Source organism: Poromitra crassiceps (genome assembly GCF_964638095.1).
Source record: "Poromitra crassiceps genome assembly, chromosome: 3".
NCBI classification, from domain to species: Eukaryota; Metazoa; Chordata; class Actinopteri; order Beryciformes; family Melamphaidae; genus Poromitra; species Poromitra crassiceps.
Genome location: NC_139625.1, coordinates 88,523,351 through 88,540,326, shown reverse-complemented (window position 1 = coordinate 88,540,326; position 16,976 = coordinate 88,523,351). Strand labels below are relative to the sequence as shown.

At 43.9% G+C, this 16,976-nt stretch overlaps 1 protein-coding gene across 1 annotated transcript in view; it reads left to right on the top strand.

The window, feature by feature from the left end:
• Positions 1-11,977: 11,977 nt before the first annotated feature.
• The window catches only part of clmna (calmin a), a 59,447-nt gene continuing 54,448 nt past the window's right edge, over positions 11,978-16,976 (top strand). The window contains exon 1 of the mRNA XM_083633213.1: positions 11,978-12,223. Within this exon, the coding sequence (XP_083489339.1) occupies positions 12,139-12,223 (85 nt within the window). The 5' untranslated portion in view covers positions 11,978-12,138. The remainder of the gene's footprint in view (positions 12,224-16,976) is intronic.

Here is a 16,976-nt window from a genome sequence, read left to right as displayed (position 1 = left end):
CCAACAAGAGAAAGAAATACTCCATCATATCTTGATGAATACCAGTGTAAAGCAGAATATACTGATGAGCAAGATGTGGATTATTTTTATAGAGCTGTATTTGGTGTACCAAAAACATATAAAGAGGCAATGAGCTCTGATAAGTCTCAGATGTGGGTTAACGCAATGGAAGAAGAGATTAACTCTTTAAAAGAGAACGAAACGTTTGACTTAACCACACTCCCTAAAGGGAAAACTGCAGTGGGAGGTCGCTGGGTTTTTGCTATTAAAGAGAACCATGATGAATCTGAAACTTTCAAAGCCCGATATGTAGCTAAAGGCTATAGCCAAGTAGAGGGGATAGATTATAAAGAAACATTCTCCCCGACTGCTAATATGACGTCTGTGAGAATTCTGATGCAGATGGCGGCACAAGATGACCTCGTGCTCCATCAGATGGACGTGAAAACGGCTTATTTACATGCCCCGATGGACTGCGAGGTGTATATGGAACAGCCAGAGGGTTTCGAAATAGAGTCCAATACTGCTGATCGTTTAGTCTGTAGACTGAACAAATCGTTATATGGCCTGAAGCAATCTGGGCGTAATTGGAATAAGCTTCTACATGATCACCTAGTGGGAAACGGTTTTGTACAAAACGAAGCTGACAATTGTGTCTATGACAAACAATCTGAAAACGAGAAGGTGATTCTGATTATTTGGGTAGACGATTTGATCATTGCAGCCCACAACAACGATTTGATCAGTGAAGTAAAAGAAATGCTGAAAATGAAGTTCAAAATGAAAGATCTAGGAGAACTTAAACACTTCTTGGGCATTGATTTTACACAGAAAAAGGGGGAGGTCAAAATGAGTCAGGAAAGACACATTGCAAAAGTGCTCCAGAGATTTGGCATGTCTGAGTGTAAACCGAGATCAACACCCTGTGAGCAAAAGCCAAATTTTGATGAGGAGGGTGAGGTTGTTGATGCCACAGGTTACAGAGAGATAGTTGGCAGTCTGATCTATATAATGACTTCTACTAGACCAGATTTAAGCTGGGTGGTCAGTAAGTTATCGCAACACTTAGCACAGCCAAAACAACAGCACTGGGCAACAGCTAAGCAAGTGCTACGTTACCTGAAGGGCACAATTGAACATGACCTATGTTACAAGAGAAGTGATCAAGGCCTTAAACTAGAAGGCTATAGTGATGCCGACTGGGCGTCAGACCAGAAGGACAGGAGGAGTACTAGTGGGTACTGCTTCAGTTTAATCAAAGGAGGTCCAGTAATTTCCTGGAAAACCAGGAAACAGCAAACAGTCGCCTTGTCGACTTGTGAGGCCGAATATATGGCTCTTGCAGCTACTACACAAGAGAGCCTATATCTCGTACAGCTACTCCAAGGCATGGATAAGGACAGGCAGCACATGCCAGTTAGAATATTCGAAGACAATCAGGGAACTATTGCCCTATCAAAGAACCCAGTATGTAGACAGCGCAGTAAGCATATTGATATTAAATATCATTTTGTAAGGGCTGCACATATTGAAGGTAAAATTTCTATTGAATACTGTCCTACAGAAAATATGGTGGCCGATGTCCTGACTAAGCCACTGACAAAGGCCAAATTTGAAGGATTCAGGTGTTTCTTATTCGGAGAGACTTAGGTAACCAAAAGGTGTTACAGCCACAGGTACTCTCAGAACACCAATTCATTTTAGGGGTTTTCCTGAATTATTGTTCAGGTAGTTATGTGCCAGACAGGCATAATTAAACTAAACTATAAGGGAGATTTATTTTTCTTGTATTTTTCTAATGTACTAAAGATGAGCCTGAGTGGGGGTGTTGAACATAATACACAGAAGTGTATGTGCTAATGTACAGTCTCACTTATACAGCCACTGTTTATCACTGCGCTATACGAAGCTATTTGGTCCCTGCGTGGATCCCGTATGTATGTGACGTTACTGCTCAAGTTACTACTGCGCATGTGCGAAATAAACTTTCTCTTCCTGCCCCGCCAAACACAGTGTGTGGACGTGTATTATTGTGCTCTGCGAGCTAGCTACTTTGGAGTCTGTTACCAAACATACTTAACACGTATGTAGACATTACGCTAAGAGATGACCAGTGCAACAGGGGGACAGGAACAGGCTTTATTAAGGGGGGGACAGGAACAGGCTTTATTAAGGGGGGGGACAGGAACAGGCTTTATTAAGGGGGGGGGACAGGAACAGGCTTTATTAAGGGGGGGCAGGAACAGGCTTTATTAAGGGGGGGGACAGGAACAGGCTTTATTAAGGGGGGGGACAGGAACAGACTTTATTAAGGGGGGGGGACAGGAACAGGCTTTATTAAGGGGGGGACAGGAACAGGCTTTATTAAGGGGGGGGACAGGAACAGGCTTTATTAAGGGGGGGGACAGGAACAGGCTTTATTAAGGGGGGGGACAGGAACAGGCTTTATTAAGGGGGGGGACAGGAACAGGCTTTATTAAGGGGGGGGACAGGAACAGGCTTTATTAAGGGGGGGGACAGGAACAGGCTTTATTAAGGGGGGGGACAGGAACAGGCTTTATTAAGGGGGGGACAGGAACAGGCTTTATTAAGGGGGGGGGACAGGAACAGGCTTTATTAAGGGGGGGGACAGGAACAGGCTTTATTAAGGGGGGGACAGGAACAGGCTTTATTAAGGGGGGGGGACAGGAACAGGCTTTATTAAGGGGGGGGCAGGCTTTATTAAGGGGGGGGGGACAGGAACAGGCTTTATTGAGGGGGGGGCAGGCTTTATTAAGGGGGGGGGGACAGGAACAGGCTTTATTGAGGGGGGGGGGGGTAGGGTTAGGGTTGGGGGGGTGGTTACCGGAGTGAAGGTATCGCTCTTAATGGCCATCTTAATCTTCAGCCAGCTAAAAACAAGCACATTTCCGGCCGATGTCATCTGGAGTAATCTGTTTAAAAGCCTGGCATATTTGACTGCACCCACACATCACACTGCACACTGCAGTTTGCACTGTTGAAAATGCTCTAGCATGATCTTGCTAGCATATCTGTCATGCAGCCTCAAATGCTATATCACACACTGCTAGTTGAGCCTCTTGCTGTGCCCGGGTCCTACTGTATCTACACAGGCAGGCCTTAAACTGTATCTACACAGGCTTTAAACTGTATCTACACAGGCAGGCCTTAAACTGTATCTACACAGGCTTTAAACTGTATCTACACAGGCAGGCTTTAAACTGTATCTACACAGGCAGGCCTTAAACTGTATCTACACAGGCTTTAAACTGTATCTACACAGGCAGGCCTTAAACTGTATCTACACAGGCAGGCTTTAAACTGTATCTACACAGGCTTTAAACTGTATCTACACAGGCAGGCCTTAAACTGTATCTACACAGGCTTTAAACTGTATCTACACAGGCAGGCCTTAAACTGTATCTACACAGGCAGGCTTTAAACTGTATCTACACAGGCTTTAAACTGTATCTACACAGGCAGGCCTTAAACTGTATCTACACAGGCAGGCTTTAAACTGTATCTACACAGGCTTTAAACTGTATCTACACAGGCAGGCTTTAAACTGTATCTACACAGGCTTTAAACTTTATCTACACAGGCAGGCCTTAAACTGTATCTACACAGGCAGGCTTTAAACTGTATCTACACAGGCAGGCCTTAAACTGTATCTACACAGGCAGGCTTTAAACTGTATCTACACAGGCAGGCTTTAAACTGTATCTACACAGGCAGGCTTTAAACTGTATCTACACAGGCAGGCTTTAAACTGTATCTACACAGGCAGGCTTTAAACTGTATCTACACAGGCAGGCTTTAAACTGTATCTACACAGGCAGGCCTTAAACTGTATCTACACAGGCAGGCTTTAAACTGTATCTACACAGGTCTTAAACTGTATATACACAGGTCTTAAACTGTATCTACACAGGCTTTAAACTGTATCTACACAGGCTTTAAACTGTATCTACACAGGCAGGCCTTAAACTGTATCTACACAGGTCTTAAACTGTATCTACACAGGCAGGCTTTAAACTGTATCTACACAGGCAGGCCTTAAACTGTATCTACACAGGTCTTAAACTGTATCTACACAGGTCTTAAACTGTATCTACACAGGCTTTAAACTGTATCTACACAGGCTTTAAACTGTATCTACACAGGCATGCTTTAAACTGTATCTACACAGGCAGGCCTTAAACTGTATCTACACAGGCTTTAAACTTTATCTACACAGGCAGGCTTTAAACTGTATCTACACAGGCAGGCCTTAAACTGTATCTACACAGGCAGGCTTTAAACTGTATCTACACAGGCAGGCCTTAAACTGTATCTACACAGGCAGGCTTTAAACTGTATCTACACAGGCAGGCCTTAAACTGTATCTACACAGGCTTTAAACTGTATCTACACAGGCAGGCTTTAAACTGTATCTACACAGGCAGGCCTTAAACTGTATCTACACAGGCAGGCTTTAAACTGTATCTACACAGGCAGGCTTTAAACTGTATCTACACAGGCAGGCCTTAAACTGTATCTACACAGGCAGGCCTTAAACTGTATCTACACAGGCAGGTCTTAAACTGTATCTACACAGGCAGGCTTTAAACTGTATCTACACAGGCAGGCTTTAAACTGTATCTACACAGGCAGGCCTTAAACTGTATCTACACAGGCTTTAAACTTTATCTACACAGGCAGGCTTTAAACTGTATCTACACAGGCCTTAAACTGTATCTACACAGGCAGGCCTTAAACTGTATCTACACAGGCAGGCCTTAAACTGTATCTACACAGGCAGGCCTTAAACTGTATCTACACAGGCAGGCTTTAAACTGTATCTACACAGGCAGGCTTTAAACTGTATCTACACAGGCAGGCTTTAAACTGTATCTACACAGGCAGGCCTTAAACTGTATCTACACAGGCCTTAAACTGTATCTACACAGGCAGGCTTTAAACTGTATCTACACAGGCTTTAAACTGTATCTACACAGGCAGGCCTTAAACTGTATCTACACAGGCAGGCCTTGTAATTGCCTGCAGGGAATGTGGAGAATGTCGCAGATGAAGGGAAGCATCGCAATCTCATTAGGTGTGTCAGAAGCTGAAGGGATGATCACATGCTGTGAACATGTTACATGTTGCCAGCTCTAAGAGTATTGGCACAAATCAAATCACCAATAATAGCTCACTACTACTACATCCTAGCAACTCTTACTGCTAACATGCATTTTGCTATGCTAATGGTACATCCTCAGCAAAGGATTACTGACAACAAACAAGTCCAATAAACCCTAAATCAAACGATCTAATGTTTTAAAATGACACGATTCACCTTATTAGGTAACTAATACTGGGAACTTGAAATCAATCTTCTACTAGCTAGCCAAACATTTGCACATGCGAGTTGAATTAAATGTCTTATTCAACTACAGTGAAAACTAGTAGCATCAGAGCAGTAGGCTTAAGGTCCATCAGCTGGTCTATAAAGCAGTGGTTCTCAAACTTTTTCACATCAAGGACCCCTAAACTGACACAAATTAGACCATGGAGCCCCATCTGATAGGATTTTGTTCCAGGGGCCCCATCTGATAAGATTTTAACTTTTGTGATGACCCTCCCATTCTCCTGGCCCTGCCTTGCAGGAGCCTAGTCTCTCCCCAGATGCAAATATTGCATTGAATCACTGCGCTCTGCATACTACATAAACGATTTTGTGAGAGAGATCTGCAGCATGCAGCCATGTAGTGTATCATGTAAGAACTCTCATGCCTCTGGTGTTGAGACTAGCAGGAGCCTGGTGTTGAGACTAGCAGGAGCCTGGTGTTGGGGTGGTTAAGAATAACTTTGTGTTGTTGTCTAGTTATTTTCCATTAGTTTTAGTTAATCAATTATTATTGTAATAATGGTACATGTGTTGGGTTTAAAATGCGGTAGCAAAGTAATGTTTACTTTGGTTTATGACTCCCCTCATTTTGTTAGGCTAATTCCTTAACATATGAGGGGGGGTCATACAGCAAAGTACAAGTTAAAACAATAATGTATTAAGTAAAACTAAGGGAATAATAACTAGACAAACTACATTAAACAAATGAACAGAATAAAAGGTGCATCGGGGACGAGGGAGAGAGACTGATGGTCTGAAGATCTTAATTTTGAACCCTTCAAAGTTCTTCAGCATCCATCTCATTACTATAATAAGGCGGGTGAAGTGCACAATATTTCTAGTTGAATTAAATATAAATATAAATGTTTTGGAAATTACAGACTCAAAAAATCTTTATTTTCACAAAATAACAATATAACAATAATAACAAATAGGCTACTGTATGTCAACAGACACCCATAGAATAGGTTCATGTAACTACGGTAACTCAGTTTTGACAATTTAAAAGAAAAATCAGTTAGAACCTTATAATTCCATAGTCACAAAATGTCATCAAAGCAGAAACATCATCGATATGAAAAGTCATGTCCAAGATTAGGAACACCATCACCGCATGACTAGACCCATTGTTGCTACAGGTAAAAACGTCTTCACCATGAGCAGAAACGTCATCACGATGACATGATTGTCCCAGGTAGAAATGTCTTATCTGTGAGTTGAAACATCATCACCATGCGGCCTCTGCTCTCTACCAGCCCAAAGATGGACAATGTCTTGCCTGAGGCCTACAAGAAACCCGATGTTTGATAGCAATGTGGGATGAAACACTGGGTGAATATGAGAGAGATGATTTAACCATGATGTGGACAGAATTCAGAGAGCCAGAACCTACCAGGTATGACGGGGATGTAGATGCTTACCGGACTTGTGATTTTATGTACACTTCGACAATGAGCATAAAATAGGGAAAAGATGAAGAGAGCTGGAGTGAAACACAGCGGGACTTGCCGCTCTAGTCCAGATTGAATCATCACAGTACTTATGAAACAGCAAAGGTAGAGGTAGGTGTGTGTGTGTGTGTGTGTGTGTGTGTTTAGGTGCAAACTGTATCTCAACTGTCTGTGACTCATGCAGCAGTGTGTAGGTGTCAAATTGCATGGGAGTGTTTCCATGGGAGACGGTTAGCTTGGTTTTGCCCTCTCAGAAATAGGCTAGCAGGACAAGAGGAGCTAGAAACAAGCTCAAAGCTGTCACCTCCGGGATGATGGGCCTCTCAGGAGCCAGACGACACATGGCAGGGCTCAGGGCTGTCTATATTTAAGCAGATCTGGGTCTGAGCCCAGGCGTGCATATTTCTGGAGGAGTTGACATCTCTGTTTCCTGTTTCTCAGAAAAAGCCGGGGGAGGTGCTGCATGGAGATGTTATGATATTCTGGTAGTGAGGAGCAAAAACTCACTTCAGCCATAAGAGACATTTATGTATTAATAGTTAAAGTGGGGATATTTGTGATCCTCATTTTAGTGGTTCAAGCCCTGGTTTGTTCTGCTATGTTGGCGCAGATTCCCGTGAGTTGGTCCATCACAGACGCATCAAATTTGGCCCAATGACAGATATTGGTGACCATTACTGACTCCAGATATATTTTCCCATCGACCTGAAAGTGGCACTATAATTAAAGGTTTTACGTTAAAGGCCATAAGGGGCCGGTTGCACAGAACACCTTGAGTTAAGATTTTCCTTAAAGTCCAAGTTAAGGTTTCCATAAAATAAAATCGGTTGCACAAAACACCCTTAAGCCTTTTCCTGTTTCCTCAACATATTTAACCTTAAGGAGAAGACTTAAGGGTGTTTTGTGCAACCAATTTTATTTTATGGAAACTTTAACTTTAACTTTAAGGAAAATCTTAACTTATGGGGTTTTGTGCAACCAGCCCTTGATTTCCCCCAAAATTGGTCCACATTCTACAGGTGACCATATAGGTGGGGGTCCGCCTGGAAAGTTTTTGAGATATTTTGAAAGTTTTGAAAAACAATAATTGGACACAAACAACACCAAATTTGGCATACAGCCTTGGGGGACAATACACGTTTCTATTATAAATAAGCAAGATTGGTCGAAAAACATGGCCGCCATCAGCTAAAATATCTTCGCAAAGGGCGGGGCTGGCCATACCTTCATGACCTATTCTCCAATCATCACAAAACTTTGTGAACATGTCAATGACCATGTGTACTGAATTATGTGGAAATCGACCAAAAGCCGGTGCCACAAGGGCCAAAAAATAATGGTCATAACTCCACACCTTGTTTGTCCAATGATCACAAACCTTGGCAGATATATCAAGGGATATATTTGGACCGTATTCTCAGAACCACTGACACTTCTTTTTTTTCTGGCCCATGGACTAAAAAAATTGGGTTTTCAATGCGCACGTGAAAACAGAGAATGAGAAATGAGAATGTGAAAACCTTCTAGCCTTCTAGTGGCAAACTCTGCACAGTGAAGCTAGTCTCTTAAAACACTTCCTGCAGGAGAAACTTGGTCAAAATGGAAAGGGAAACTGAAAATAATGGACTCTGATTGGACTGAGTGGATGTGACATCCGCTCATTAGTCTCATTAGTAATTTTTCATAATTTTTTTTTATTTTTATTCTAGTTTCATGTTTAGTTATCAACACTTGAATGAGACAAATGCACTTTTGTAAATGATAGTCATATTCACGACCGAATCAAATGTCTCTGAGGGCAGATAGTTTTTTTTATATATTTTTTTTCAGATTTTCAAAATACAAACAAAAACAAACAAACCCAGACACAGGAAAAGAAAAGAAAGAAAAAGAATATATATATCATCGACATTCCAATATTACAACGTGGTGCTACCAGCCGCATAAGGTGCTTATGTGTTTGTAAGAGATGTTGTGCATGGGATCCCATGCAAGGGGTCCATGAGAAACCAGCTGGGTGAATCACCCGTCGCTCCTAACCTCATCAAGGGAGGCCAGAAACGGCTCCCAGATAATTGAAAATCTCTTAAGTGAGTTGGTCCTCAGGAACCTGAGTCTCTCCATCTGTATAACTGAGACCATGTCAGTCAGCCACAGCTGAAAAGAAGGTGGAGAGGGGGACTTCCATTCCTTCAGAATGAGTCTCCCCTGTCTCAGAGACTGTTGCACAGTCGTAGGGAGGAGCAGAGAGGATTTCGAGCACCCGAAGATGGCGAGTTCCGCCTCCAGCTGAAAGGTTATTTTGTAAGGCCTTAGAGTACAAATCAAATATTTTGGCCCAGAATCCAGATAGTGAAGGGCAAAACCAAAAAGCATGGGACAGTGTGCCACTGTGCCCTCTGACACCTGACACCTGTCACATAGTGGTGAGACAGAGGGGGAAATCCAGTGAAACCTATGCTTAGAATAATGAAGACAGTGAGTGACTTTAAATTGGATGAGCTGGTGTCTGCTGTTAATTGAGCAGATTTGGACTCCTGTCCCATATAATTTCAGATCAATAAACACCAAGATCCTCCTGCCACACCTGTCTAATCCTCTCAGTGGGGGCCCTGATGCAGCCGTCAAACAGACACACAAATATAGAAATAAGATGCCTAGAGTGAGGGGGGCTTAACAAAACATCAAAAAAGCATGTTCATTTGGGAGAACTTTAAAGTCATTAATCTTGGATGGATCATCTCTAATTTGCAGCTATCTGTAAAAGTGGGTTTGGGACAACTCAAATTTCCTCTTCAGAAGATCAAAGTATGCAAATTGATCTGAGGGCGGATAGTTACTGGTGTTACACCCAACTATGCAGCCCATTTGATTGGTTTCCCTTTTCGGCCAAACATGTCTCTGGTCACTGCTTTGACTGTAACACCAGTGAGCAGGGAGATTCACCCCACTGCGGGAGAGGGGAGGCAGGGGTCGCGCTCTAGCCGGGCCAGGTTCTCCATGTCTGGAGGTCTTGAGATCATCTACTGGCTGAAATGTACACAGTGTGAGAGCTCACAAACTGGATTACTAAGCTACCAGAGAGGAGAACTGACTTGACTATAGTTTGCCAGCGCCTGGTGAAAAAAATCCTTCAGGTTTGAGTGACAGGCTGCCCTGCTGTCATGGAGTCCGTGTTCTCAGCGCGTCAGCTAAAGCTACAGTAACGGTACCAGCATCGGTACCAGCATCGGTACAGGCCGGCCCTATTCATCTGGGGGCCCTAAGCAGGATATAGATTAGGGGCCTCCTCCCAGGGGCGGGGGTTTGGGGGCATCCGCGCTGGAAGTACTTTTAAGTAGGGGGTGCTGTAAGGAGGGGACTCTCGAAGAACATTTGACGTTTTTTGGACTTTTAGCCATATTTAGAGGAATATTTAAAACAAACAAACGTGACGATGATGACCTCGTTTGTAGCCCTATCAGTGTCAAGCAAGCGTGTAGAACCCAGCAGGTTGCCAGGTCAGTTAAACCAGGGGTTCCCAACCTTTTTTGTGCCAAGGGCCGGTAGATACATGCAGGACCGGTTGTCAATTTTAATGGTTTTAGTTACATATATATTTACTTCACCAGGTGGCGACAAAAGGTAAATAACAGCCTTTTGTGTTGTACTGTATGTAGCCTACAGTATTTATGTTTTTGTTTAAACTACAAACATAAATAAACATCAACCTATGTTTTAACTACCACACACAGCCTATAATATTATAGCCTATGTTTATTTAAAAAAAAATAAAAAATAAAATTGAGGGGGCCCCTGGCAACTCCCGGGGCTCTAGGCAGCCGCTTAGTTCGCATATAGGGCGGGCCGGCCCTACCAGCATCGGTACCAGCATCGGTACCAGCGCTTTGAGCAGCAAACCTGGAGCTTTTTCTGATGGGAGATTGTTGTTTTCCCTCTGGTTCCTGGTTTTGGTGGACCATCACCGTCGCTTCTGTGTGTAACTCTGGAAGTGCTGTACTATTTCACAAGGTGCGTAAGAGAGAGCCATCTATCATGTGACAGTGAAAACACAGAGTGCCATGTGAGTGCCATGGAGTCACGTGATTGGCAGGAAAAGAGTTGATCACAGTCTCAATCTGCACCTTTCCACAGCCATCATAAGTTCTGGCTCCACCACTGTCCCTGTCTGTAAAGTGTATAAACATGCTTTGCTAATAATTGAATCCCATTTCCTGTGTGGTGACAGGAACCAGACGAGCCACACTCCTGACCGCAGCAGCAGGAAGAAGCATGTCCCAATTACTCTTTCTCAGCTGATGTTTACCTCAAACTAAAGGAGATCTCAAGAAATGACACAACATCAGACTCCTATATTCTCTCTGAATAATCGAAATGACTTCACTCGAGTAAATGTGATAATTATGAGGAGATGTCAAATTATGAACCACTATAAATTATGGAATCACATAAAGGGCATAGGTCTATTGCATTAGCAGTATTGGCAGTACTATATACTCATATGAGTATATATACCGGTATATACATTGAACTATATATAATCATAATCATTTTTTCATAATCATTTTAATCATCAATAAAAAAAAAAAAAAAAAAAAAAAAAAAATATATATATATATATATATATATATATATATATATATATATATATATATATATATATATATTTATTGATGATTAAAATGTATCTATGATGCCACTATGGTTACTTACTCACTAATAGTGTGTGTGTGTGTGTGTGTGTGTGTGTGTGTGTGTGTGTGTGTGTGTGTGTGTGTGTGTGTGCGTGCGCGCGTGCGTGCGTGCGTGCGCGTGTGCGTGTGCGTGTGTGTGTGTGTGTGTGTGTGTGTGTGTGTGTGTGTGTGTGTGTGCGCACTACGTATGCGCGTGCGTGCAGTGGGCGGGCACTGACTGGAGCAGCTCCATCCCACCTCGGAAATACCAACCAGGTGCTTGCTGCCCGCCTGCGGCTCCTTCCTCCCCCAGCAGCCCAGCAGCACAGCACAGCAGCACCAGCCCAGCTCCTCTGCTCCGCTCTGCGCCGCGCCGGGCTTTCTGCAGCCGGGAGTCCGCTCTGCTCTGCAGGCTGTGCGGGAGAAAGAAGGAGGGACGCGTCCATGATGCCCGGGCTGTGAAACCGCCACCTCCACAGCCAGCAGCCACCTCACACACTCCAACTGTTTCATAGTGCCCGGCTCGCATGGCTCTCGGTCGGCTGGCCGGACAATAGGCACCCCGCTGCAGCTTCGGGAGGTTTTCTCACTGTGTTCGGGACCTCGGCTCTCCTAACTCGGCCAGATGGCTGGACACGAGTGGGAGGACTGGTTCGAACGGGAGGAATTCATCGGACAGATCAGCGACATCCGAGTGCAGAATCTGCAAGGTAGGAGAGGAGCATCCCCGACCTCATACTGGTGTTAATGCGTTATATTATTAGCCTAATGCAGTGGTTCACTTCTCAAGGTGCGGCCCGGGGACCCCCAGTCCCCGAGCGGGTTACGGGGGTCCCCAGAAAAAAGGCTCATAATGTTTTATAATTGTAACACTTGTTTCCAGAAGTAACAGAAGGACAATGACAGAATGTAGGTGATTGATTGTTTTCATCCACTTTCTGTAGGCTAAAACATCTCAAAGCAAACAGCTTATTATCAGTTGGGGGTCTGTGGTCTAATTTCTTGTCAGTTGAGGGGTCCTTGACGTGAAAAAGTTTGAGAACCTGTGTGTGTGTGTGTGTGTGCGTGCGTGCGTGCGTGCGTGCGTGTGTGCGTGTGTGTGTGTGTGTGTGTGTGTGTGTGTGTGTGTGTGTGTGTGTGTGTGTGTGTGTGTGTGCGTGCGTGCGTGCGTGTGTGCTTTTCGGTTGATAAAGCGACTATAAGCAATTTGGAGATAATTTGTGTGGGAATCTGGGATTGTTGTGGTTGGTCGTTTTCCAGCAGACAGTAGCCAGGATCAGTGGTGAAGTCAGCTACCTGAAAGCCACACTCAAGTAAAGCTGATATCTTAGCAGAAAATGACTTTGGTAGAAGTTTAAGTCACCTAACAAAGTAACTAAGGTGCTCAGGGGAAATGTAATGGAGTATTGTTACTTATTCCTTCTCAAACTACTTTCTACAACTGCTACTCTGTTCCTCCAAAAAGTCTTGGCTGTCAAAGACTGTGTTGCATAGATTTCTCTACTGTTGACAAAAGTGAGATTGTAAGTCGCTTTGGATAAAAGTGTCTGCTAAGTGACATAATGTAATGTAATATAACTAGGGATCTCGCGCAATACGCACGCTCGATTCCTAGGCTCGCCTGCCATCACTGATGATGTCACAGTGGGATTTATGACATCACTGGGATTTATGACATCGGTGGGACAGAGAAACAGAGAAACAAACAAACAGACAGACAGACAGACAGACAGAGCCCCAGCTCCCATTTATATACTGACTGATGATGATGATGATGATGATGATGAGTAAAAGTATACATTTTATTTAGGAAATGTAGTGGAGTCAAAGTGAAAGTTGACAGTCAGATATAGGCTAAATACTACAGTAATAGTACAGTAGCGTACACCACTGCCAAGAGGTTCCCAACCTTTTCATATCAACTGAAATCACTATCTAATCATAAGCATTTTCCACCTGATATCGATTCATCTCAATTATCATAGTTATGTTCATCCATTGAACCGAATGGTAATGTTATGGTGTGATGTCAAATAATATTCCACCCTCATTTTCTCTGTTAAATGAATAAATGAATAAATTGTCACAATATCACAAAATCATCATATCATCACCCTTTGATTCCACTGAAAGACGATATTGAATTATGGCCCGAGCATCAAGTGCACGTTTAGCGCATATTGCCTTTGGTATCCAACAAAGGTCTTTCTCAGACATATACTGTGGGCCAATAGTAGCCCAGCAGTTCCCAAATCTTTCCACACCAAAGACCATTACACCATAGTCCAAAATGAGCCTGGAGCCTGGAGCCCACTGCAGAAGCATGTTGGTTAATGAGCCTGGAGCCCACTGCAGAAGCATGTTGGTGAGATATGACCTCATGCAGAATGATGTAAGTGTTGCAGCAGAGGTAACAGTGAAACCTTAAAGTCCCTGGAAACCAAACATAAATGTGTTTTTTTATCTTTATTTATACAGGGGGAGAGTCTCACTGAGAGCAATGCTCTCTTTTTCAGGAGCGCCCTGTTCACATTCACACACACATTCATACCTGGAAGCTGACCAGTACAACCACAGTCTGATCTGCTGGCCACTGATCAGCTCCACTGGAGCAGTTGGGGTTAAGGGCCTTGCTCAAGGGCACCTCAGTGGTGGTAATGAGGGAGGGGCAAGCGCTGCCTTTTCACTTTCCCCACCCAGATTGATCCTGCCGGTCCCGGGGATTGAACCGACGACCTTCCGGTCACAAGCTCGCTTCTCTAACCATTGGGCCACCACATTGTTGTGTTTTGAGGTTGTCACCCCAGGAAAATGAGTTATTAACCACCCAGTCAAATTTGAACTAAATTGAATGTCACCAAGTATATAAAATTAGGAGCTGCAATTTGTATGTTGTCAATGCGATTCAAGGCTGTTCTCTCTGTGTGAGATTGTGTGAGCAGCTCCCCTGCGCTCGCTCAGAGACTTCTGTTCTCTCTGTGTGAGGTTGTGTGAGCAGCTCCCCTGCGCTCGCTCAGAGACTTCTGTTCTCTCTGTGTGAGATTGTGTGAGCAGCTCCCCTCCGCTCGCTCAGAGACTTCTGTTCTCTCTGTGTGAGGTTGTGTGAGCAGCTCCCCTGCGCTCGCTCAGAGACTTCTGTTCTCTCTGTGTGAGGTTGTGTGAGCAGCTCCCCTGCGCTCGCTCAGAGACTTCTGTTCTCTCTGTGTGAGGTTGTGTGAGCAGCTCCCCTGCGCTCGCTCAGAGACTTCTGTTCTCTCTGTGTGAGGTTGTGTGAGCAGCTCCCCTGCGCTCGCTCAGAGACTTCTGTTCTCTCTGTGTGAGATTGTGTGAGCAGCTCCCCTGCGCTCGCTCAGAGACTTCTGTTCTCTCTGTGTGAGGTTGTGTGAGCAGCTCCCCTCCGCTCGCTCAGAGACTTCTGTTCTCTCTGTGTGAGGTTGTGTGAGCAGCTCCCCTCCGCTCGCTCAGAGACTTCCTCCTCTCGCTCAGAGACTTCCTCCTCTCGCTCAGAGACTTCCTCCGCTCGCTCAGAGACTTCCGCATTGAGTCTGTTTTCCCCCGAGACCATACATGTCATAAAATCATCAAACAGTAGGGGTGCTCCGATCCGGCTAAGCCACGATCCGATTCCGATTCCTGGGGTCACGATCCGATTCCAGAATCGATTCTCGATTCCAAAGATTCTCGATTCAAGAATCTAGGATGGATTCTCTACAAAGAGATTTAAGATCTCTACTCCAGTCCACTGTGTGCCAAGCCAAATATAGCAGAATAAAGTGTATAACATGATGTAGTTTTATATTGCAATAACACACAAAGGCAAATCTAAGACAAAAAAGGTGACATTTATTAATGCTGAACTTGAAATTCAACTTCCCATGTATTACAGTCATAGTGAACTTTCAACTTACAGTATTTCTCAATTTACAGTCAGTCAGTGACCATGCTGAACTTTAATAAAACAAGTAAAGTATTTCTCTTAAAGTCGAACTGAACCCGTTGGTCACGTGCGTCGCAGTTCGTTTCAGACTGAACACATAACTTGTCTGAGATCACAGGTTGAGAGGCGGGTCATAGTAATATGTCGATGATTTTATTTGACAATTCTGGGGACTGGATTGGGGTTTGGCCAATCCTGGCGTGTTCCGCCTCCAAATCGAGTGGGATTCAGCGTGTTGTGGCGCTCTCCTCGGGAAGAGCCTGGTGACGCGAGGTTAGTGGCTGAGTGGAGCTCAGCGAGCCGCAGGCAGCCAGCTGCCTTCGTGTTCCCGAGCGGAGAGTGCAGCCCGTCGGCCTGAAATCTCCGAGGGGCGACCCCTGACAACCAGCAGGCTCTCAAGTGCGCCGTAAATACGATATTCCTGGAATGCGCGTTTTAACGAGCCAGTTACATTTCTTTGCATTCTTAGACATTACCGTTTTTGTTTTGTGTTCATGTTCCATACAATTGGCCAAGTTAGTAGTTTATGGGATAGGAATTCTGCCAGATGACAGGCACTAGGCGCCATTTTCTCTTTCTTTTGGAAGAGAAAATTAACCTGAAATGAAGATTTGATTGACAGCTGCATGTCATGATATGATTGGTTGTAATGGACGTCAGCAAACTGTAGATTACTGTTATCAATGAAACCTTGAAAAATGATCTTTTGATGTGAAAAAGTGTGAAAAACGAAATAAATTAGATTTTTGTGATTTATTTTGCATACATTATTAAATAGGTGCATACCCAGGTATTTGAACTAAAAGAAAAGAAAAGTCATTTTTGGGTTCAGCTCGACTTTAAAGTCCCTGGAAACCAGAAATATTTTTATTATTATTTAGCATTTTGAGTTCATCACATCACAGGAACCTATGTTAATAAGCCACCAGCCAAATTTGAACGATGCTGAACGTCGCAAAGTATATAAATTTAGGTTTGACAGTCATGACAAAAGTCATGAGAATCAATTAGATTTTAGATGGTCTTTTCTCCCGCGGGCTGTGTGGACGTATCCCGTGTGTGTGCGTGCAGGACTGCACTGCAGGTCTCCTCCTCAGAGAGAGAGCGAGAGAGAGAGAGAGAGAGAGAGAGAGAAGGAAAGAGATGGAGTGTGTGTGTGTGTGTGTGTGTGTGTGTGTGTGTGTGTGTGATTCGATTAAATCTTATGACGTGATAAGATCATGCATTTTAGCACCGCGTGCACCGCTCTCTTCAATGAGGAAGTGGAAATCCAGACCTTGTAGAAAAGTGCCGATTTGGGGGGTTTGGGTTGAAACTAATGTCTCCTGCTTTCTGAGGCACACAATTACTCACATAAGACCCTAAATTTAATAGTTAGAAGGTTTTTGTGGATTTTGGTCTCCAGGGACTTTAAGTATTTCTCACAGGGTTCATACACATTTTCCCCAATGGATTTCCATTACTTCAAAACAAATGTCCATGTCCAAACATTTTGTAAAGTCTAGAAATAACACTCGTTTGACTTG